At 45.1% G+C, this 25,046-nt stretch overlaps 1 protein-coding gene across 1 annotated transcript in view; it reads left to right on the plus strand.

The window, feature by feature from the left end:
• The first annotated feature begins 3,841 nt into the window (after positions 1–3,841).
• The window catches only part of KIAA1549 (KIAA1549 ortholog), a 163,908-nt gene continuing 142,703 nt past the window's right edge, over positions 3,842–25,046 (plus strand). Inside the window, exons 1-2 of the mRNA XM_027102761.1 lie at positions 3,842–3,940; positions 17,191–18,031. Of these exons, the coding sequence (XP_026958562.1) occupies positions 3,842–3,940; positions 17,191–18,031 (940 nt within the window). The remainder of the gene's footprint in view (positions 3,941–17,190; positions 18,032–25,046) is intronic.

Raw genomic sequence — 25,046 nt, forward strand, 5'->3', positions numbered from 1 at the left:
GGAATTACACAGTATGTAGTCTTTTTTTTTTTTTTGCAGTATGTGGGCCTCTCACCGTTGTGGCCTCTCCCGCTGCGGAGCACAGGCTCCGGACGCACAGGCCCAGCGGCCATGGCTCACGGGCCCAGCCGCTGCGCGGCATGCAGGATCCTCCCGGACCGGGGCACGAACCTGTGTCCTCTAGCATCGGATTCTCCCCCGCCCCTGCAGGCGGACTCTCAGCCACTGCGCCACCAGGGAAGCCCCTGTAGTCTTTTTAGATTGGCTTCTTTCACTTAATAATATGCATTTAGCTTCCTCCATGTCTTTGGGGGCTCATTTCTTTTTGGTGCTGAATGGTATTTCATTGTCTGGATGTACCAGTTTATCCATTTACCTACTGAAGGACATCTTGGTTGCTTCCAAGTTTCGGCAGTTATGAATGAAACTGCTATAAATATCCATGTGGAGGTTTTTGTGTGGACATAAGTTTTCACGTTCTTTGGGTAAATACCGAGGAGTATGATTGCTAGATCATATGATAAGAGAATGTTTAGTTTTATAAGAAACCACCAAACTGTCTTCCAAAGTGGCTGTACCACCCTTTTCTTGTCTTGTTGCATTAGCAAGGACTTCAGTTCCACGTTGAAAAGAAGAGCTGAGAGGGGACAACATCGTTGTCTTAAAGCTTTGAGTTTCTCACCATTAAGTCTGATATTAGTTGTACTTTTTTTGTAGATAGTCCTTATCAAGTTGAGAAAGTTCCCCTCTACTTCTAGTTCACTGAGAGTTTTTATCACTAATGAGTGTTGGATTTTGTCAAATGCTGCTTCTGCATCTATTGATATAATCATGTGGTTTTTCTTTTTCAGTTGGTCAGTGTAATGGATTATGCTGATTGATTTTCAGATGTTGACCCAGCCTTGCATATCTGTGATAAATCCTACTTGGTCATGGTGTATAATTCTTTTCAGACTTTTTTGGATTCGATTTGTTAATATTTTGTTGAGGATTTTTGTACATACGTTCATGAGAGAAATTGGTCTGTAATTTTCTTATTATGTCTTTATCTGGTTTTGGTATTAGGGTAATGTCAGCCTCATAGAATGAGTTAGGGATTATTCCCTCTGCTACTGTTCTCTGAAAGAGATTGTAGAGAATTGGTATAATTTCTTTCTTAAATGTTTTGTAGAAATCACCCATGAACCCATCTCAGCCTGTTGCTTTCTGTTTTGGAAGGTTATTAATTATGGATTCAATTTCTTTATGATCTATATGATTTAAAAAATTAATTACAAGTATTACTTTGATAAACACAACAATATTTTTTAATGTGAAATTTAAAAAAAAACCAACAAATTTCTAACAATGCTGGCAGTCACTGTCTACTGAGCATGATGAACTAGATGTTCACAAATAGGACACGGAGATTTATCCCAGTGATTTTCCTTGCACAGTTCAATAAAGATCAATCTGATATTGACCAATTACTGGTAGAAGTTCTCAGGGAAAGAAACCTGAGTAAGTAGGTGGCACAAGGAGCCAGTTCTCATTTGCTACCTTATTGAGGAAACTAAGACTGTTCTTAAATGGAAAAGAGCTGAAAACATTTTCCATAACATTTGCCTCATTAAAGTGAGGCTAACTGCTAAACTTTGCTTCTTGGTTCATATTTCATTAATTAAAATACTTTACAGATAAAGATACTGATATAATTATGTCATTAAGAAGAACAGTACATTAATGATTCTATATTTGTTTTTTTAATATCAAAGGTTATTCATGTGAATTGAAGGTTTCTAACATGGTTGATGCCCTAAATGTAAAGTCACATTTTTGGAGCTTGTTTCTAAGGTGTAAAGGATGACCTATAAAGTGCAAACACACTTTTTTGTAGTATCTACTGGAACTGCCAAAATCCTCTAAAATACAAATGAAAGCATCTGAAACAAAAGCTTCAACATCAAAAATCAGTAGAAAAAAACTCACAGAAAGAGGAATGGGAGAAAATAGCCTGAGACCAATAAAAAAAAATGTAATAGTACAAAAAGAACAAAGCCAAAACCAACTGTAGAAATACAAATTTCAAGCAGAATGTTAGATCTGCTTGGGATCTCTAGAAGAGATCTAGAGGAAAAACAGATTAGGATAAAACTACTTTAATGTATTTGTAAGTGCTATAAAAATTAAGATAATACTTAAATGTTTTATGCTTAGTAAAAGTATATAACTATATAATTAAGTCTATACTATAGCCAATCAGTAATGCCAAAGATTAATTGAAAAATCAAATTCAAGACACGGAAGGACTGAGTAAGAGAGTTATAGTATTACCAGCACAATTATTGACCTAAGCATTAGGACACGGCAATACAATTGTAGATTTTTTTTTAAACTTTTTTATTGGAGTATAATTGCTTTACAATGGTGTGTTAGTTTCTGCTTTATAACGAAGTGAATCAGTTATACGTATACATACATCCCCATATCTCTTCCCTCTTGCGTCTGCCTCCCTCCCACCCTCCCTATCCCACCCTTCTAGCTGGTCACAAAGCACTGAGCTTATCTCCCTGTGCTATGTGACTGCTTCCCACTAGCTATCTATTTTACATTTGTACATATTTGGACATATATACACTACCACTCTCTCTTTGTCCCAGCTTACCCTTCCACCTCCCCATGTCCTCAAGTCCGTTTTCTGGTAGGTCTGCATCCTTATTCCTGTCTTGCCCCTAGTTCTTCATGACCTTTTTTTTTTTAGATTCCATATATGTGTGTTAGCATACAGTATTTGTTTTTCTCTTTCTGACTTACTTCACTCTGTATGACAGACGCTAGGTCCATCCATCTCACTACAGATAACTCAATTTTGTTTCTTTTTATGGCTGAGTAATATTCCATTGTATGTACATGCCAACAACTGTAGATTAAAAAGAATTTCTGAGGAAGTACTAGACTAGCAGCTTAATCAGGGTTGTAATGAGGAGCATTTCCTAGAATTGGAAACAAAAATAAGCCGAGCTTGAAGTTCAAAAATGTTCCCAGTGTCCTGTCAAATATTATCGTTTAAAACAAGAAATCTGAATAAATATTTTAAATTGTTGAACTTTAATAATAAAGAACGTTTTTGGCAACCAAGAAGGGATAGTTAACATTTAAAGAAATACCAAATAGAATTATTTTGGAACTTGGAATCTACATAAAAGGCCATAGGGCTTCCCCGGTGGCACAGTGGTTAAGAATCCGCCTGCCAATGCAGGGGACAAGGGTTCGAGCCCTGGTCCAGGAAGATCCCACATGCTGCAGAGCAACTAAGCCCGTGCGCCCAACTACTGAGCCTGCACTCTAGAGCCCGCGAGCCACAACTACTGAGCCCGAGGGCCACAAAAACTGAAGCCCACGCACTTAGAGCCCGTGCTCTGCAACAAGAGAAGCCACCCAATGAGAAGCCCGCACACCACAACGAAGAGTAGCCCCCGCTCGCCGCAACTAGAGAAAGCCCGCACAGCAACAAAGACCCAACGCAGCCAAAAATAAAAATAAATTAATTAATTTAAAATAAATAAATAAAAGGCCACAGGGACTTAAATCAGTATCCTTAAGATACATAAAGCTAATATGTCTCATCAATGTTGAGAAATCGTGATAATTATAACAGCTTCCATTCACTGTACCTTACCTGTGTGACAAGTACAGTTCTAAGTCTTTTTACTCATTTAATTATCAAAACATAGATGAGTTAGATCAGTACTGCCCTTAGACCTGGGCAAGAGGGCTCTGCCTGGGCCTCTAGAAGCTTCTCTCTGCTCATAATTTACACCATTTAGGCACCAGGGAAATGCTTCTCCACATCACTTATACTATGTCCTCAACACAAAAGGTGATCGCTTCAGAAAGCCGTGCCGACATTGGAAACGTGGTTTTAGACTTTGCAGAGGATTTCACTGATGTAAACATGCAGGTAAACAAAAACAAATGAACTTATCAAGTCCTGCCTTTCAGATAGCGTGGATGCAATAGAATCTTACAAAACGAAATAGCTTTTTCCCAGTAGTTTCCAGTGTCCATTTTCCCTCCTCTTTGTGTTCTAATCAGTAGTTCTGGAGATACTCACAAATTATATAACTTCAACATTGCTGCAGGTGCACATGGCAGCTGGGGAACATTTTTCGTTATTAAGCAATTCATACTTCTCGACATTTATATAAGTAGTTTTCCATTTTGCACGTCAGAAGCAGGATATCGATTCTTTCTGTTAGCACATTGAATGTGGGTATTGGATAGTTTGATGTTTTGCTTTTATAAAAAGATGCTTAAGATTTCATTAAAGTTTCAAAAAATTAAATGGGGAGCTGTACTTCACCTCATGATGTAGGAAGTCCCAAGAAAAAGCTAGGTAACCTACAAAATCATAACTTTTCTTGAGCCCAGGAGAACTGTGGTCACAAGTCAACCAACGTCACTGAAGTCCGAAGAGTGGCAAGATTCTGCAAAGAGAGATGTGACCCCAAAACGATTTTACCTTTGACAGAGCATAGGGGTAGAGGCGGCCCTTACGCAAATGGGTAAGATGACATCAGGTAAATTTTAATGAATTCTTAAAGACCAAGTGTGGGCTAGCATGTCAATTTATAATAGGTATAGCAGAGGACAACACAAAAATTATTCAAGAACAGCCAAAGTAAATAGACTCAAATGATTAATAGGTAATCTCCCCCTAACACACACTTTTGAAGACATGACTCCATATTATAGCAGTGTTTATGAACACAACGAAAGACGAAAAGAAATTATAATACCCAGCTGGACAAGCGGTCTGAAGGCTGACATTCTCATGCACTGCTGGAGGAAGGGTCTACTGAAGACAAGTTGGCAAGATCGTAAAAATATACATCTCTTTGATCGAGTAATTCCAGTTTCAGAAATTTATCATGTGATGATAATAAAAATATGTAGAGGGATTTACTTACAAAATTGTTTATATTTGTTAGGGTCCTAGCAAGAAACAGATGGCACACTTAAACTGGATAAGTGGAGAGAATGTAACGAAGGACTATTTCCAAAGACATGAGTCAGATTCAGGGAAGCCTACAAGGGTCGGTGGAGTACTTGGGCTAGCAGTGATGGGGACGCCACCCTACGCATGAAGGTGCAAAGGAAGGGACTGTTACAGGAGCCCAGGGAGAGTAGCTGTAGGACAGAACCTCCCACCAGATGAATTCAAGTTCTTATGTTCATGGACACCACCATCTAGTAACCCTTCAGGGAGGACCTGGGGAGATAAATACGCTTGTGTCCCTCTTCTTCTGCTGTCTGATTTCTTGCTGGTACCTCCCATTGATCAAACCCACAGGAGAGGGAGGAAGGTCAACGATGCAGTCTTGCAAAGGTCAGCTTCCTGAAGCAAATAGCATGGTGGAGACGGGTAGAGGATGAACATGGGCTAATAAAATATCTAGCACAGTGTCTGATGCAGCACTACTTATGGTGGTAAAATACTGGAAACCACCTATGTGTCCAGCATTAGGGAATTTGCTGAACAACTTAGGATAGGTTCATATATGGGAATACAACGCCACCATTAAAAATGATGTCCTGGAAGTATTTACTAAGGTGAAAAAAGATGCTCATAATATATTGTTGAATGAAACAAAATTTTATGTACAGTCTGGTTCCTATTTTATATCAGTATTCTGTGTGTGTGTGTGCGTGTGTGCGTGTATTTATGCATTTGAAGTGTCTGGAAGAGCGTATGGTCTAATGTTAACAGTGCTTCTTTTGGAGTGGTGAGATTACAGATAATTTTAATATTCATAACTTTGCTTCTTGGTATATTCTGCTTTTTCTTTTTTTTTTGCGGTACGTGGACCTGTCACTGTTGTGGCCTCTCCCGTTGTGGAGCGCAGGCTCCGCGGCCATGGCTCACGGGCCCAGCCACTCCGTGGCATGTGGGATCTTCCCGGACTGGGTCACGAACCCGTGTCGCCTGCATCGGCAGGCGGACTCTCAACCACTGCGCCACCAGGGAAGCCCCTATTCTGCTTTTTCTACAATGTGTAATAAAAAAAATTAAAACTCCTTTTTAGAAAAATGAGAAATACGGCATAATCCCAATTTAATTCTGTGAGTTAAATAGGTGCTGTCCTTAACACTGACAAGGAAAAATCCTTAAAAATTCTATTAGAAGCCAATTTCATTTTTGAACATAGTTACAAAATTCTTAAATGAAATTCCAACAAAGAATTGAGCAATAATAATTATTGTATATAATTAGATGCCAATTATAATACTGAGTGACTTACCTGGTTATCTAACTTTTTCATACAACACTATGAAGTAGGTATTAACATTTCCATTTTTAGGCGGGAAAACCAAGGCTCAGAAAAGTCATGACCAAAGTTACATGGCTATTAAACGATAAAACAGTATTCAAAGTCTTAAACCCCGTCTTTACCTAAACCCTGTGTTGTCAACCACAGTGTGACTAAGCCGAACTTATCTCCAAGCTTACAGGATGAGCAGATCACAAAGAAAACTCTGAATATATTACTTCATGTCAACAACAGAATGAATGGTGAACATCAGAAGATTATAGACACTGCACAGACATTGTATAATATTTAACGGACTCTCAGAAGCTAGAAGCAGGTAGATACTTTATTAACTTGGCATCTGTATCTTTAAAAACAAGTTAACGTGTACATCAACTATACTTCAATTTAAAAAAAGGTCATCACACTAACTATAAATTAACTGGTCACTGTCATAATTATTTAGAATACTTTTAGGGATTACTGTCATTGCTTTAAGATGGCAAAAGTGGTTAGAAAAAAAAAAGATCAAAACATTTGTCTAGTAGCCTGATGGAAATTCAGTCATTAATTCAGTAAATATTTATTGGGAACATACTGTGTGTCAGGCACTGTACCAGGCATTGACCAATTAATGGCAAAGGATAATAATAGCTAACATTAAAGTAGAGCTTGCTATATGCTAGCTTTTTTCCTAAGCACTTTAGATATACCAACTTGTTTAATCCTTATACAACCCCATGAGGCAGGTACTATTACAATTGTTCCATTTCATAGATGAGGACACTAAGGCACAGGGGCTAATGCATCATAGCTAATAAGTGATGGGGCTGTGACACAAGATACAGATAGTCCTAGCCTAAGGGTCTAAGCAATTAACCATTGTGTAAATACCCCTCTCTAAACAAGAAGTAATGGTCTCTGTCCTCATGGAGATTTATGATTTAATCGCAAACAAAGACATGAAACCAAACACAAAATTAAATACACAGTTTCAAATAGTAAATGCTAAGGAAGAAGAGACTAACAGGAATCGCTTACTTAGGTGGGGGCAGGGCAGTCAGGGAAGACTGGGCTGAGGAGGAGCCCATCAGATGAAGGGTGGGTGAAGGGCCAGGGCCAGTGGGAGAGCCCAGTAGGAGGCCCTGGGACGATGCCTGGAAGGATGGTCCCAGTGGCTGGATGTCCCTGCAGGAGTCTGTGAACATTTGCAGGTCATGCTGAGCAGCTGGTTTTATTTGAAGAGTGATGGGGAGCTTTTGAAGTTTTGTTTTTTTCGTTTTTGTTTTTGTTTGTTTGTTTGTTTGTTGCGGTACGCGGGCCTCTCACTGCTGTGGCCTCTCCTGTTGCGGAGCACAGGCTCCGGATGCGCAGGCTCAGCGGCCACGGCTCATGGGCCCAGCCGCTCCGCGGCATGTGGGATCTTCCCGGACCGGGGCACGAACCCGTGTCCCCTGCATCGGCAGGCAGACTCTCAACCACTGCGCCACCAGGGAAGCCCTGAAGTTTTGTTTTTATATTAATGAAGTGTTTGTTTTCACTACAGATGTTTCATCTGCAGACGTCTTTTATTTTTTATTCACCTGATGGCTAATCCGTCCTGCACATGGGACTCACTCCAACATCTTCTGTGGTCACGGGTGATGGCGCCTGAGTTCCGCTCTGGCCTGAGTCTCAGGCAGACAGGCCCTCACACCCAAACCTGGATTTCAAGTTGATTCTCAGAAGTTTAGAGGGACACAGTACTGAGGGTGGTATGACGTAGTTACTATTATAATTATTCCCATTTTGCAGATGAGGAAACTCAGGTACAGGAAGTGGTGTTTGCCATAGATATCATCAAATGGCCATCATAGACCAAGTCCAGGATTTATTATTGAATCGGAATAGCGAGTTCTACATTGGCAGTTTCTGTATACTTAGTTTACCACACGGCAGTCATTGTACTTTTATTTCATGGTCAAGCTGTGCGGTCCAATATGGTGGCCACTAGCCACATGTGGATGTTCAACCTTAAATTCATTAAACTTAAACAACATTAAAAATTCAGCTCCTCAGTCACACTGGCCACACTTCGAGTGCTCATAGCTATTTGTGTCCAGCAGCTACTTCACTGGACGGCACAGACTTACAGAACAGTTCCATCATTGCATACAGTTCTTCTGGACAGCACTGATCTAGAAATGTCTTAATTTGCTCTTTTAAATGGTGAATGAGCTCCACACAGAGCTGTTTGTGGGCAGGTAATTTTATCATCCGGCTTCTCACAATTTTCATCCAGAGCCTATAAAATTCAAATTTTGTAAGCATATTTTATTCTTTGGAGATTGTCATTTCCTAAAGGGCAGAGATTGGTTCTTTCTCTTTTTCCGTGAAGAGCCTTTAAGTTTATTCACTAAATTTAATAAACTTTTGCTGATGCCAATTACTATAGCTTAACAAACTCTGCACGAGGCTGAGCTAATGTCATGTCTGAAGTGACCTTTTATGTTTTTTCTAAAATAAATTTATTTTATTTTTGGCTGCATTGGGTCTTCATCGAGGTGCGCGGGCTTCTCTTGTTGCGGAGCACAGGCTCTAGGCGCACGGGCTCAGTAGTTGTGGCTCACGGGCTCTAGAGCTCAGTCTCAGTAGTTGTGGCGCACGGGCTTAGTTGCTCCGCGGCATGTGGGATCTTCCCAGACCGGGGCTCGAACCCCTGTCCCCTGCATTGGCAGGCGGATTCTTAACCACTGTGCTACCAGGGAAGCCCCCTTTTATGTTTTTTGAACAATCTCTTTTATTTATTTATTTTTGGCTGTGTCAGGTTTTAGTTGCAGCACGCGGGATCTTTCGCTGTGGGTCTTGGGCTCTTCGTTGCAGTACGCAGTGTGGCGTGCGATCTTCAGAGTGCGCGGGCTCATTAGTTGCGTTGCAGGCTTAGTTGCCCCACGGCATGTAGGATCCTAGTTCCCTGACTAGCATTGGAAGGTGGATTCTTAACCACTGGACCACAAGGGAAATCCCTTTAAGCAATCTCTTGTTGCTAGTTCATACTATATAGCACAGGAATCAGCATTTCTTGGCATACTTTGAAGTCTGAGACGTTACTCTGTCAGTGTAAGGATGGATAAGTAGATGCCATGGTACATTCTTCTGGTACATTCTTCTGGCTCATAGTCAAAGGACTATGGACAAACTCATGTTCCCCTAATTAATTAATTAGCTTAATTGTTGATGGGGGCAGGGATGGGTGAGGTGAGGAAAGAGACTGGCTTTGAACTTGGTTCTTGTACCTCCAAGTATTAATTGAGCCCCACAACCTGCCAAGCATTGCACTAGACACCCAGGAATAAAGGGGTGAAAACAAGAAGGTCTCTGCCCTTGAAGAACTTACAAACATATGAAGATTTACTCCACATGGACAGTGCAGTGACCAAGGTATCCCAGGGGCTGTGCACAGAGGAAGGGCAACACACCCAGGTTGGGGAGGTCAGGGATAGATGAGTGGAGAAGTGATGCACACAACTACAGGGGCTCAAGAGCAGAGATCTCTCCTAAGAAGGGTATCCCTCTAGGGATCTGAGTGAGGAAAGAGTTTTCCAGAAAAGCAGGGAGGTTAAGACATATCCATAGAGTGGGTTTGGCTTTCCTTATGCATGTAATTGATCCGCACTCATGACCAGAGGGAAGAACTAGGAACTGAGCTAGGGTATCATCATTATTCTCCTTCTGAACTTGAGCCAGAGTCCATGAGTTTTAGAACCCAGTCAGATGTGAGTTGCAGTTAGTAAAATGCCAGAGAAGGAGGGTGATTCTTTCACCAACTGCTGCCACGATTCTCCTGTGGATTTTTGGCACGTCTTAGGAGAGCTGCCCGTGGGTTTGGGGCTATATTAGGAAATGGCCATGGAGGGTGTGGGCAGAGGATTGAGCCAGTTGATCTGTGACAGTTTGTGTGTGTGGCGGGGAGGGGATTGGGGGAAGGAGGTAAGGGAAAATGCAACAGAGAGGTGAGGCCTGGAAACCTGCTTCAGGAACATTCTTACTTGCCATTAAGGCCACCAGACTGTGCAAGACGGACAGACGTCTCCAGTCCAATCCATCCAAGACAAGGATCTTGGTTTTAAACCTTGTATCTTCGGTCATGGGCACTTTGTGGATCTCTCTCTTTCCGTTGGCTTCCCTTTTTTTTTTTTTTTTTTTTTTTTGCGGTACGCGGGCCTCTCACTGTTGTGGCCTCTCCCGTTGCGAAGCACAGGCTCCAGACGCGCAGGCTCAGCCGCCATGGCTCATGGACCCAGCCGCTCCGCGGCATGTGGGATCTTCCTGGACCGGGGCACGAACCCGTGTCCCCTGCATCGGCAGGCGGACTCTCAACCACTGCGCCACCAGGGAAGCCCCATGGCTTCCCTTTTGATAGGCAGGAGGTCGTTCTTAGGGATTGAGGTAAATCGAGGTAGTTATTTGGTTTGTATCATGGCAGGTCTAAACTCTTTGCTTGCTACAATCTGACCATACTTGCTCTTTTCCCAAATTTCTCTAAATAGCTCTTTCTCCAGTTAAGCAAGTGGCCCCATCCTGTGCCCACATTCTGTTCATTTCTACCTTCTTGCCTTTGCAATTTCTACCTTGCCTTTCTTTGCCTTGTCTCCCTACCTTTCTTTTCTCTGCAATACCCTCTCTCCTTTTCTTCCTCTTTCCTTTCGCAAACTTTACCATTGTTCTGATTGTTCAAGACCCAGCTTAAGCCCCATGTAGTCCATGAAAACTTCCCTACCTACTCTAGGCCACGCTGATCTTTTCCTTTTTTTTTTTTCAATTTTCCAAAAAAAAAAAATCCCAAATTTATAGTCCAAATCCTGCCAGGTAACACTAAGACTTAGGGTGTTGAAGAGGGAGAAATCACTTTAAAGGCCACCTAAGCCCTTCATCTTGCCCCATCATCATCTGTCCTTTCCTCTCTTCTCTTGGAGGAAGACTTTTTTATTTTTATTTTTTGCGGTACGCGGGCCTCTCACCGTTGTGGCCTCTCCCGTTACGAAGCACAGGCTCCGGACGCGCAGGCTCAGCGGCCATGGCTCACGGACCCAGCCGCTCCGCGGCATGTGGGATCTTCCTGGATCGGGGCACGAACCCGTGTCCCCTGCATCGGCAGGCGGACTCTCAACCACTGCGCCACCAGGGAAGCCCGAGGAAGACTTTTTTATTGAAAGCACAAATATAACAACATCAAAGGACAGAATGCTCATAATCTCATCATCTTAATACAGCAATTTTAAGTTTTATACAATTCCTTTCAAGTCATACTCATTGCTTTGTCAATTCATAAACCATTTTATATTTAGTTTTTCTCCATTTAACCCAAACACATCTTATGTTTCCTCACAGTTATTGTAACAGAAGCATAACGTTGCCTCTTGTTACTGTAATGTAATTAATTGCATCAAGCCACTCTCCTGATACTGGGCCGCGGGTTACTGGCTCTACCTTTTCAAAAGAATTACATGTTTCTCTTAATTCCATCTCCTCTGACCTCTGAGAATTTACTCTGTCAATTATCTTTCCCTTGCATTTTTTAAAATAGATTTTATTTATTTATTTACTTACTTACTTATTTATTTTTGGCTGTGTTGGGTCTTCGTTGCTGCGCTCAGGCTTTCTCTAGGTGCGGCGAGCCGGGGCTACTCTTCGTTGTGGTGCGCAGGCTTCTCACTGCGGTGGCTTCTCTTGTTGCGGAGCACAGGCTCTAGGCGCATGGGCTTCAGTAGTTGTATTTCACGGGCTCTAGAGCTCAGGCTCAGGAGTTGTGGTGCATGTGCTTAGTTGCTCCGCGGCATGTGGGATCTTCCCTGACCGGGGCTCGAACCCGTGTCCCCTGCATTGGCAGGCGGATTTTTAACCACCGCGCCACCAGGGAAGCCCCTCCCTTGCGTTTTATTCTCTCGCTGTCTTCAGACACCTTCTGTTGTACCTACGGGGATGTTCAGGCTTATCTATCCTAAAACATATCTCAACCCTGCCAGATAACCTTTCTCTGTAGCCTCCATTATTTCCCAACCAGCTCATTCTTTTACTCTTGTTATTACCCTTCTCCATCCCCCATTTCAACAGAAAATTTCTTTTTAATGACCATGTCATCGAGTCCAAAGAGATCTTCTCAGTCCTATTGTCCCTGACATTGACCATGGCCTTCTGAAACGGCCCTCTAGGCCCTTGGTGACATCACATTTCAGTCGTTCTCCTCAGCTTTCTCTCAGAATCTTCCCTGCCTTTTTCATTGCCTCCTCTTCCATTTTTTCAACATGAAGGTCTTTCTCAAGGGCCTGTCTTCAGCCCTCTTCTCTGCTTTCCTCTCTTCCCAGGCATACTCATTCACTGTCACATCTTTAGCTAATAATTCTGTGCAAATGATTTCCATATCTGTACTTTTAGCCCTACCTGCCTTATCTCCCAAGCCTGAGGCTCACCTCCACCACCCACCACTCGTGCTAACATCACTCCCTGGGTGTTGGCCCAGCTCCCCGCAGCGCATTCAACACCCAACCTTTTTCGTCCTCCACCCCAGCCTCTCCACTGGCTTCCTTTGATCTACCCTTGAACATATGGCCTCAAAACCTCTGAATCATCTTTTATTCTTTTCTCTCCTCATATTTCATGAGCTGATTTAACATCCAGAATGTGTCTCATCCATTTTCTGATTTCCCCTCAAACTCACAAAGTTTTTAGTTAAAAAAAGTTTAAATACAAAAGCAGTATGCTTGTGTTAAAAATGCAAATGATGTAATATTATTATAGTCAGATGCATTCAGATATAGAGTAACAAATGAATGTTCCTCTCCATGAAAGTGAACATTTCTCTTCAAATATTTACTCCTCAACCCCTCTCCCAATTCTATTTCTTTTCCCACTGGGAAAGTGGATTTCCAATCAATACTTTTTTTTTCATGAATGGAATTACACTATACTGTAATCTTGCTTTCTCCCCTCCCTCATGTGATAGATAGATCTTACAGGGAACAGAATAGAAAGTCCAAAAATAGACCCACATGTACATTGTAATAAATTTTGAAAAAGTATAAAATTGATTCAATGGAGAAATGATAGTCTTTTCAACAAATAGTGCTATAATAACTGGACACCTTATGCAAAAAGTTAACTTCAAACTTTATCTAGCAAAATATATAAAAGTTGACTCAGACGATTTGTAGAGCTAAAACATTACATTTCTAGAAGGAAACATAGGAGAAAATATTTGTGACCTTGGGTTAGATAAAAATTTTCTTAGGACATAAAAAGCATAAGCCAAAAAAAATTACAAATTGGACTCCATCAAAGTTAAAAACTTATGCTTTTCAAAAGATACTATTAAGAGAATAAAAAGATGGGCTTCCCTGGTGGCGCAGTGGTTGAGAATCTGCCTGCCAATGCAGGGGACATGGGTTGGAGCCCTGGTCCGGGAGGATCCCACATGCCGCGAAGCAAGTAAGCCCGTGCACCACAACTACTGAGCCTGCATGCTGCAACTACTGAAGCCCACGCGCCTAGAACCCGTGCTCTGCAACAAGAGAAGCCATCGTAGGGGCTTCCCTGGTGGCGCAGTGGTTGAGAGTCCGCCTGCCGATGCAGGGGACACGGGTTCGTGCCCCGGTCCGAGAAGATCCCACATGCCGCGGAGCGGCTGGGCCCGTGAGCCATGGCCGTTGAGCCTGCGCGTCCGGAGCCTGTGCTCCGCAACGGTAGAGGCCACAGCAGTGAGAGGCCCGCGTACCGCAAAAGAGAAGCCATCGCAGTGAGAAGCCCACGCTTCACAACGAAAAGTACCCCCGCTCGCCACAACTAGAGAAAGCCCACACGCAGCAGCGAAGACCCAACACAGCCAAAAATAAATAAATAAAATAATAATTTTTAAAAAATCTTAAAAAAAAAGAGAGAATAAAAAGACAAGCTATGGGGACTTCCCTGGCAATCCAGTGGTTAAGACTGTGTGCTTCCACTGCAGGGGACACAGGTTCGATCCCTGGTTGGGGAAATAAGATACTGCCTGCTGCACGGTGTGGCCAAAAAAAAAAAAAAAAAAAAAAGACAATCTATGGACTAAGAGAAAATATTTGCAAAAATACTTATCTGAAAAAGAGTTTATATCCAGGATATGTAAAGATACTTACAACTTGATAATAAGAAAACAATGCAATTATAAAATTAGTAAAAGATTCAAACAGGCACTTCAAGAAAGAAATATTAATGGAAAGTAAGCACATAAAATGTTGCTCAACATCATTAGTCATCAGGAAAATGCAAATTATAGACCACAACAAGGTATCACTGCATGGCTACTAGAATGATTCAAATTAAAATGACTGATAAAACCAAGAGCTAACAAAGACGTGGAACAACCAGAACTCTCATACGTTGCTGGTGAGAATGCAAAATATTATATCCACTTCGGAGGACAGTTTGGCAGTTTTATATAAAGTTAAACATACATTTGCCACATGACGTAGCAATTCGAATCCTAGGTTTTTACTTAAGAGAAATGAAAATGGGCTCACACAAAGACCTGGAAGCAAATGTTTATAGCAGCTGTATTCATAACAGCCAAAACAAAACAGAATTGAAGACAACCCAAATGTCCATCAGTTGGTGAGTGGATAAACAAATGGTGGTATAGCCACTCAGTGGGATACTAGTTAGCAATAGAAAGGGACAAATTACTGATGTATGCAACAACTTGGATGAATCACAAGACATTATGCTAAGTAAAGGAAACTAGACACAAAAGGCTACGTACTGTGTTATCCCATTTATATGAAATTCTGGGAAAGGCAAAGCTATAGAAACAGAAATCAGATTGGTGGTTGCCAGGGATTGGGGTAGGGGCAGGGGATAGACTGTAGGCTGGCACAAGGGAACTTTTTAGGGCAATAGGAAAGTTCCATATCTTGAATGTGGTGACAGTTACTCATGTCAAAACCCATTGAGCTGTACGTACACTTTAAAAAAAGGTAAATTTTATCTGATTGAATTATTTGGCTGAATTTACCTGTCTGAATTAAGCCTGGCTAAAAAGAAAAGAAAAGAAAGAAGGAAGGAAGGAAGGGAAAGAAAAGCAAAAGCAAAAAAAAAAAAAAATATATATATATATATATATATATTGAAGTGGAATTTTCTGCACCAGATGGTGAGCTGATTTTAAATTCTGATAGATAAGGCTAAATCATCCTCCCAAATGGCTATACCAATTTACACCTCCACCACTAGAATCTGAGAGTGCCTATTTCCCCATACTCTGGCACAAATGGATATAATCAATTTTTTAAAATGTCTATTTGATGGTGAAAAACCTTATGATTCTTGATACTTCAGTCATGCACTGCTAAGATCTTATCCTAATTGGGTCTCTCCACTTGTAGTCTTTTCTCTCTCCAAATCATCTTATATATTGTTAATAGAGTAATCCTTCTTGTGCTTAGTTCTAATATCTCCAAAAATCATTAATGATACCCCATTGCCTACAAAGTTAAATCTAGACCCTTTAGCCAGATGTTTGAGTCCTTATTCTATCGCAGCTTCCCTTTTCTCTCTTCTCTACTTCACCTAAGTGTCTTATTTTTCTAGATCAGGATCTTAGTTCCCTGACCAGGGATTGTACCTGCGACCCCTGCATTGGAAGGCAGAGTCTTTACCACTGGACTACTGGGGAAGTCCCCTGAGCTCCATGTTTTTAGATTTCATAAATGAGATCATACGGTATTTGTCTTTCTCTGACATATTTCACTTAACATAATGCCCCTAAGGTCCATCCACGTTGTTGCAAATGACAGGATTCCCTTCTTTTTCATAGCTGAATAATATTCCTCTGTGTGTGTGTGTGTGTGTGTGTGTGTGTGTGTACTACATTTATTGTTGATGAGTGCTTAGGTAGTTTCCCGGTCTTGGCTATTGATGAGTTGATGAGTGCTTAGGTAGTTTCCCGGTCTTGGCTATTGTGAGGAATGCTACACTGAGCATGGGAGTACAGATATCTCTTCACAATAGTGATTTTCTTTGGATATTCACCAAAGAGTTGTGGCGCACGGACTTAGTTGCTCCGCGGCATATGGGATCTTCCCGGACCAGGGCTCGAACACGTGTCCCCTGCATTGGCAGGCAGATTCTTAACCACTGAGCCAACCAGGGAAGCCCCTCAGCCGTATTCTGAGGGAGGGCTATTTCTGATTCTCCAACAATCTTACCACCAGGCAAGAAGCCTAGTTGGGCTGACGCTGCAAGGCTGGGCCCGGCAGGGCAAGCGGACTGGAGAGCAACGTGCATCCTTTTGTTAATGTGGATGATTCACAGTTTCCACTGTCCACTGTAGCTTCCTGGCAATACCATAGTGTCCCCAATTCACACCTTTCATAACCTGATTGGTGCAAGCATTCCAATGGGATGGCGATATCCAAAACTGCCAATTCCACGTTCCAAGGCCTTTAACCCCCCCCCCCCCCCCCCGGGCGTCCTCGGAGCTCGATGCCCGGCGCATAGCAGGTACTCGACAAATGTTAACTCCCTCCGTTGCTTTCCTGATCCCAGCCACCCACCCTGAACTCTACCCCGCCAAATGCTGATCCTTTGACACTCTCTTCACCTCCCAAGCGCGTTGCTTTCCCTAAAAGGGCCTAAACGTGTGTGGGTCTCTCCAGCTCTGCTTCAATTCGATTCTGCAGGCGCCTTCTGCAGGCCTACTACGTGTGCGGTTTGCGGGTTTCCCAAACTCAGAACATCCTGCATGTTCCCTTCCCAATGACCTGGACAGGAGGCAAGACCTCTAGACGGGAGGCAGGATGGGTAGAGCTGTGTGCGCCTTTTCTCGCCTCCTCTACTGCACGTCGAGCTCCTGGGAAGGGAGCCCGACCTTTCCCTCGCTTTGTCCCCGAAGGCTGTCCTACCAACGCAGGCGCCCCACTCACACCTGCTGCCCCGCACAGACTCAAGCCAGAGGAGGAGCGAGAAGCCCGTCACGTTCGCGCCGGCCAGGTTTTCCGGCTCTGACCCCTCCTCGTGGGCCTCCCTCCCGGCGGGCGCCCCCGGGGGCGGGACGCGCCGGGCCATCAGGGCGGCGGACCGGGTGTTCCGTGCGGGTCGGGGCGGCGCCGGCCGCCGGCCGGGCCCAGGCCTCCAGCGTCCCGCGCGTCCCCACCCAGGAGGCGGATCCCGGGGGCGGGCCGGGCTTCGACCCCGCGCCGCGCAGCCCCCGTGCGCCCGCGCCCCGCGCCTGCCGCCTGCAGCCCCGCAGGCAGGAGCCCGGCCGGCCGGGAGGTGGTGCTCGCCTGCCCGCGCCCGGGCCCGCGCGTTGCCGGGCAGCGGCTTGGAGGCTCCGAAGGGGGCGGAGCGGGGAGGCCGGCGTGCGGCTGGCTGCCCCCGTCCGTCCGCGGTTCCGGCCCCCGGCCAGCCCCCGCCTCACCGGCCTCCCTCCGCGCCGGTGCGCGGCACCCCGTCCCAGCAGTCGCCGCCGCAGCGGCCGCCCCTCCCGGGCCTGAGAGCGCTGAGCCGCGAGGCCGGGCCGGGGCGCCGACCGGGACAGCCAGAGGCGCGGCGCCGACGCCGAGGCGCGGCCATGGAGGGGAAGACCCGCGCCGGGGTCGCGCTGGTCCCGGGGCCGAGCGACCGCGGGCCTTCCGCCCGCCGCGCCCGCCGCCGCCGCCGCCGCCGCCGCTCGGGGCTGCTGCTCCCCGGCCTCTGGCTGCTGCTGCTGGCCCGGCCGGCCTCGTGCGCCCCAGGTAAGCACCGCGGAGACCCTCCGGCGCGACCCTGCCTTCCTTCATTGCTGCTATTTTCAAAATCCGGCTTTCCCCGCCCATCCTCTTTTATTCTCCACCGCTCCCTCGCCCTCCTTTCTTGAGATGCTTTTCCATTCTTGTTGGGCCCAGCAAATAAAGACACGCAGAAAATAATACGAAAAAGCAAGCGGGTTCTGGCCAATCTTGCTGAAGGTCTGCAAAGCTATTCTGTTATCCAGGGAGCCTGTGGCGGGTCTAGTGGCTTCATCTCAGAATGTGCCTTTATTTTCCCTGCAAAACGCAGGTACTGGAATTGTATATGTGCATGGCTATATGAATATGGTTACATCAAATTTTTGGAAATACTTTATTGTCGGGGCGAAGGGGTACATTCGGCGTGTTTGCTTGAAAACAGTATTGCATTACTCTGGGTGGCCCTGCTCCCCCCCGATGCAGGCAGCTGGCGGTGTCCCCCAGTGCACCAGGACACAAAGAACATTCAAAGAGTATCTCTTGGAAAGCGCCCTGGCCATGGATCTTTCCAGGGAAATAGCTATTGCTGTTACTTCTGCAAAGGCAGTAATACAACAGAATGTGAAAATATTGTGATTCTTAAGTGTCAGGGCATGAAAGGAGTAAGGGTTGTTTTTATAATAGATGCAGTTTACTGACTGTTAGCGTGGAATTAGGAGGCATGATTTATGAAGAAGCATGTGGGCGGGTTTTGTTGTTGAGGAAATGATTTAATTCATATTGCTTCTCTGAAATGTTTATTTGTCCACCCCGAGCCTACACAGAGGATGGTCTGGAAACCATCTCTGAGATGACATGCTGCAAGCCAGTGATTGCCCCAGCACACACACACTTGACCACTTTGGGGGCAGGAAAGGTGGAGTGAGCAGTGCGCAGAGCTGCTGCACACTGAACAAAACCAGAAAGCCATGGAAGCCACTCCAAATCCTCCCTTCTCATGGGAGCAGTGCCAGAGGACTGGCAAGTGGCTTTGGAAGGAAATGGAACACATTTGAAGGTGTCCCTGGACCTCACTGTCAGAATTATAACCAGTGCCAGATAGAGGATGGGACAAAAAAGCATAGGAAGGGACTTAAGGGATCATAGAATGGAACTGCTCCTCTGACTGAAGAGGAAACTGACAGAGAAGTGACTTGCTCAAGGTCACAGGCTAGTTGGTGCAGACTCATCTCTTTTCCATTCTCCTTATGGCTCTTAACCCGTGGACTTATGCACACCTGAGACCTCCTCATAGATTTCCCATAACTGGGTAGAGCCCTGCTCAGGGAGTCACACCAGAGCTGGGGGGACAAAGTGGGTCTCTTTCATGCAGTACACAGAGAGTGTAAACAGCTTTGTCTGACCTAGCTCCTCAGCTCCCAGTCCTGCCTCTGAGCGTTCTAGCCTGTGTGTCCAGAGGAGCGGAGACCCAGGGCTTTCCACGAGAAGAGGTAATCATGAAGAGGGCTCTTGGCGTTAGTCAACAAAGCAAGCCCATCCGATACTCATGGATTCATCTGCTGGGGGACATGGCAAGCTAATTGTTCCCATTTACTGAGTGCTTGCTGTACGCCAGGTGCTGCGTTTTACTTACATGATCCGATCACACTCATTTTACAGGTGAGAAAACTAAGGCTTCAGGAGTTTAGGTTAGTTTGACTCCAGACTCTACGCATGTAACCTCTCTTCAGCTTCCCCATGTGAACATGGCCATCTGGATTTGCTGCAGATGTTGTGGATAATATAAGTAATTCTCTTGATAAATTTAGAATAAATGGAGCTGTTTGTACTGTTCCTCCATAACTTTCTCGTCGGTGCAAGTCTGTTCCTGTTCCCCCTTAAACCCCAAATACAAATATTCAACCTGGTGACTTGAAATTATATTTCCGCTCTAGAGCTGACAGCACGGAAGCAGAGACTTCTTCATGGGTTGGTGTATTGGGCTCCCCCGGTTGAGGCACGCAAAAAATAATAATCATAAAGCTGCTTCTAGGCTGGGTCATAGGATAGGAACTGAGAAGGGGAGGGACACAGCGCCAGTCCTCAAGGATCCAGGTGGAGACCCAGAGCAGCGCATAAGCAGGTGCCGACCCCTGCACGGACTGTCCCCGGATAGGAGAGGCAGTGAGTGAAAGGGCTCCTTAAGGAAGACCTCTTAAAGGTGGCCCCGATCCACTTGAAGGCTGAGAGGAGTGATATGGGTGGAGGGTGGCTTCCTGATGTAGGATAGCTGGGCATGGTGAGTGGCAGGTGATCCTGAAGAGATGCTGCATTTCAGTCCACGTCTTGTCTCTGTGCCACCAGGACCCTCTGGCTCCTCTTCCTGAGTGTTGTATTTTCACCATTGGAGTGGGGCTGGGGAGGCTTTGCCGAACATGCCGTGGTAGTTCTGTTTCTGAAGAGTAAGTGGTATTAGTCAGAAAGTGGCATGTCTTACTCCTGCCTTGGGTCTCCTAGATGAGGCTCTAGTCCCTTCTGTGGCTGCCTGCAAACTCCCGTCTCCTTCCGCAGGTTTGTCTTTCCTTGTTAACTTCTGTTAGATGGAGTCCACCCTCCAGTTGCTCCCCTTATTTCAGTCTTTGTTTAAATTTCTATGTTTTATTGATTTCTTGTCTATTTCTATTTCATTCAGCATTTTGATTGTGCCCTTTTTTGTTTGCTTGTTTAAACATTTATAAGTTTGGTCTTGTGGAAACAAATTGTAAAATTTTGGACTTATTTTTGAATGGAGTCCTTTTAGGAGATCCTACATCCACAATATTAAAAGAAAGGGTTGTGCCCATTTCTTCATCTTATTCAGGGATAAGTCTTTCTTAAAATAATAGTTATGAAATTGATAACTTCGGAAATTATTGGAAGGTACAGAAAACAGGTATCCATAATCCCATAACCTATAGGTAACACTGTAAATAATTTTGTCTTTCCTTTGTTAACGTTAATAAAAAGAAAACTGAATTATATGTATTTACTTTTTTCACTCAATATTTAACTTAAGCATTTCCCTATTCATTAAATATTGTTCAAAAACAGTTTCCATCCTAATAATTTACTTAATTATTCTTTTATTATTTCCAGCTTTTTCTGCTGTTATAAATAATGCTATGATGAATAGCTATGTAGGTAAGGCTTTGTCTATATTTCTTTGTGCGTGGGCTCTGCTGGGTGCCTAATACGTGTCTCAGTAGGTGGTTGTTGAATGAATCAACTTTTTATGTACAGCTGTAATGCTGAAATTAACCCAAGCAGTTTATGCAGTTCACTGTTTCACTTCATCATAACCAGCATGGAATATTATTTTTAAAACTCTTGTTGCTTTAATTTTTTATTACTTTTGAGTTGAATTTTTTTAATATAAATTTATTTCTTTATTTATCATTTTTGGCTGTGTTGGGTCTTTGTTGCTGCACGCGGGCTTTCTCTAGTTGTGGCGAGCAGGGGCTTCCCTTTGTTGCTGTGTGCGGGCTTTTCATTGTGGTGGCTTCTCTTGTGGAGCACGGGCTTTCTGGGCTTTCGGTGCATGGGCTTCAGTAGCTGTGGCACGTGGGCTCACTAGTTGTGGCACGCGGACTCTAGAGTGCAGGCTCAGTAGTTGTGGTGCAGGGGCTTAGCTGCTCTGCGGCATGTGGGATCTTCCTGGATCAGGGCTCGAAACCGTGTCCCCTGCATTGCCAGACAGATTTTTAACCACTGCTCCATGAGGGAAGTCCCTTGAGTTGAATATTTTCTGTTTATTTTGTATTTGTATTCTGCGAATTTTCTGTTTTTGCTTATTTACCTGTGATATATATATATACACACACACACATATATATTTAAAATTTTTCTTTATGTATTAAAGATAACAACCTTTTTTCTCCTTTTTGTTGTGTTCTCCCCCTCCAAATGGATTTTCTTTTAAATTTTATATAATCTTGAAATTTGATTATTTTGATTAGCAAAATCTGCCATTTTGTTTTTCTTCATTGCATTTGTGCTTCATGACATGTTAAATTTTTATCTTAATGCACTATTTTATTATTAGCTTTTTGAGGTGAATGTTGTTACACTTTTTGAGTGGTTTAGTACCTGTAAACAAAGACTTAGATAAATGTTTTGAAGGTGTGAGTCCTCGAGCCTCTTGGGGACGTGCGGGTGCTTGTTAAGAAGGTAGATTTCTGGGCTCACCCTTGGCCTACATTAGAATCTTCGGTGGTAGTAACTGGGAATCTTCCTTTTTAACAAGTTCACCGCTGATTTTTAGGCACCTTCACCTTGGAACCAATGATCCAGATACCATAAACCCCTAATTGAAAGTTAATGGCATTTTGGGGATATACCACTTAATATCTTGCAATTGTCTTTTAACTGTTAGAACAGTTGATTTAAAATCGTGACATTGAAACTGTTTTTGGTTCTATCTTGTTTGCTTGGTTGTCTTTGGGTTGAGAATCAAAGGGCATAGAGGATGTCATTTTAAATCCTCACCTCCTGGCCCCTAGGGAACAGCTGCTGCCGTCTTTGTCAGGAAATGCCTCATTTAATCCTGAAAACAAAACCCAGCAGGGTTGTGAAAAGTCACGGGGGACCTGGGAGCCACAGATTTTTTCTCAGTGCCTTGGGTGCTAGAGGCAGCTAATTACTGTAATTATAATTACACTAGGTTGATTTTCCCAGATAGGAAGATGCTGTTCTCACTGATCTAATTTGTTTCCAAGTTGTGACCACCCACCTTTCATCTGCAGCTCACTGTGACATGATTTCTCTCTCATGTGCTTAGGCAGCATGATTTGTTGGAAAGCACATTGAATTGTGAGTTAACATACCTGAACGTGCTCTTCTCAGCCAGTGACTTGCTGTGTGACTGTGGATAGGTCACCGTGTCCTGGGTTATTTCATCAGTGTAATAAGGGGTCGCTGAGATGATCTCTAAGTTCCCTTTAGCTCTTATATTTCAGGTCCACAGGTTGGATACCTTGGAATGCACTTGTTATAGCAACTGTCCTACTTCTACTGAATGTTTGTGAGTGTCACTGTCTCACTGTCCTGTAGATGTTCTAGCCCAGTGACTTACTGAAGGCCATTGTATTCAATACTTCTTTTTTAAAAAAAATCCTCCTCCACTCTTCCCTCCTGCATCCCCACCCCCAGGACACCCACCGTGTCCATTTTCTCCTGATCCCTTGCATCCTAGATCCCCACTCCCACCCCACCTCATAAACCTAGTCCCAAGAGCACAGGCTGTGGAGTCAGACTCGGAGGTCACGAGAACCACGGGAGCCCCTGCAGGTGGTTGGGCAAGAAGGAAGTGACGTGACCAGATTTGCCACCTGTCACTTCATGGTGGCGTGGGGTTGATGGAAATTTTGAAAACATGTATAGACTTGGTCATGTTTATAGGCTTCAAGGAACAATCAGTAAAGATACAGTGGTTGAAAATTTAAGAAAGAGTAGAAGTAACTGAAGGGTAATTCCTGCAAAGTGAAGAAGCTCCCGTGGGCAGGCTGGCTCACCATAGCGAGTGGGGGAGAAATAATGGGGGAAGGAATCGGGGCGGGGGGGACTGCTGGAAGGTTGGGAGTGAAGCCTAACGTGATGGGAGAAATCTGTAGTGTCGCCAGTGCATATGTGATGCCGTTTGTCCTGTAGCATCTGACTGGCCGTGTGTGGCCAGGGAACGTGGGCGGTTGGCTTGAGTCAGGTTTGGGAATCTTGGGCAGACGCGGTGAAGGGCCGAGGGCAGTGGAGGGATCTGTGGTGGGGATGCCGCCGTGTGGAGTCTGGGCTGGATGAGGAAGGAGGGGGAAGCAGTGGATGGAGCAGTGGGAGAAGAGCGGGGATGTAGGACATGCGGGCGGGAGCGGGGACTAGGACGTGGCGGGTGCAGAGTATTCAAAACGTTGGTGCTGAAAAGGGCCAACAAGAGGGGGAAGTGAAAGGATTTGAAGCCTGAGACTTGCCCTCCTCAGATCGAGGCTCAGCCGCAGAGAGGCTGCTTTTCAACTCCAGTTTGTGCTTCGTGGTAACCGGCCGGCAACTGCCGGAGGGCCGAGTCCTGCTTTGGGGGGTGCTGTGTCTGTTCACGGGGGTGAAATAAGGCAGGACGTTAAGGGAGGGTGAAGGGGGAGCGGCAAGTAGGAGTCCCTGGGGCCGGTGAGGAAGGGGAGGAATCGGCCAGTACGGGGTGGGCTGGAGGAGGAGACAGATGTGGCTGGAAGGGGCGGCAGTGAGCGCCGGAGCGAAGGCTCCCGGGGGTTTGGAGGGTATGAGACCCAGGGAAGAGTGGAGGAATTTACTTTATTTATTTATTTTTAAAATAAATTCATTTATTTTATTTATTTTTGGCTGCATTGGGTCTTCGTTGCTGTGCGCGGGCTTTCTCTAGTTGTGGCGAGAGGGGGCTACTCTTCGTTGTGGTGCGCGGGCTTCTCATTGCGGTGGCTTCTCGCTGCGGAGCTCGGGCTCAGTAGTTGTGGCTCACGGGCTCTAGAGCGCATGCGCAGTAGTTGTGGCTCGCAGGCTCTAGAGCGCAGGCTCAGTAGCTGTGGCGCACGAGCTTAGTTGCTCCGCGGCACGTGGGATCTTCCTGGACCAGGGCTCGAACCTGTGTCCCCTGCATTGGCAGGTGGATTCTTAACCACTGTGCCACCAGGGAAGCCCTGGAGGGATTCACTTTAGGCTGGAGGAGAGGAGGAGGAGGCTAGACCTGGGGGCAGAGATGGGCTGAGGGGCTGGTGACTGACCCCCCCGTTCGTGGGGATGGTGGACGAGGCCCTCTTCTGAGAAGAAGGCAGCTGTGAGAGGGGCTCGGGAGCGTGAGGAAGGAGACCACCACTGGTCTCCGGAGGAGATGAAGAGGAGGTGAGTGGACGAATCGCCGGGCGGTGCCCGGCCCGGCTGCAACTGGGAGGCCTGTCTCGGCAGCAGGCCCGGCAGGCGCGCTCTGCTTGCCTTTCCTGCGGCCCTGGTGGCCCAGAGCCTGGGCAGAACGTGAGGGGGTGACAGCCGTCCTGGGCGGTGGGTGGCA

The sequence above is a fragment of the Aethalodelphis obliquidens genome, unplaced genomic scaffold, assembly GCF_003676395.1.
Source record: "Aethalodelphis obliquidens isolate GAN/ISIS:26980383/991018 unplaced genomic scaffold, ASM367639v1 scaffold5, whole genome shotgun sequence".
Lineage (NCBI taxonomy): Eukaryota > Metazoa > Chordata > Mammalia > Artiodactyla > Delphinidae > Aethalodelphis > Aethalodelphis obliquidens.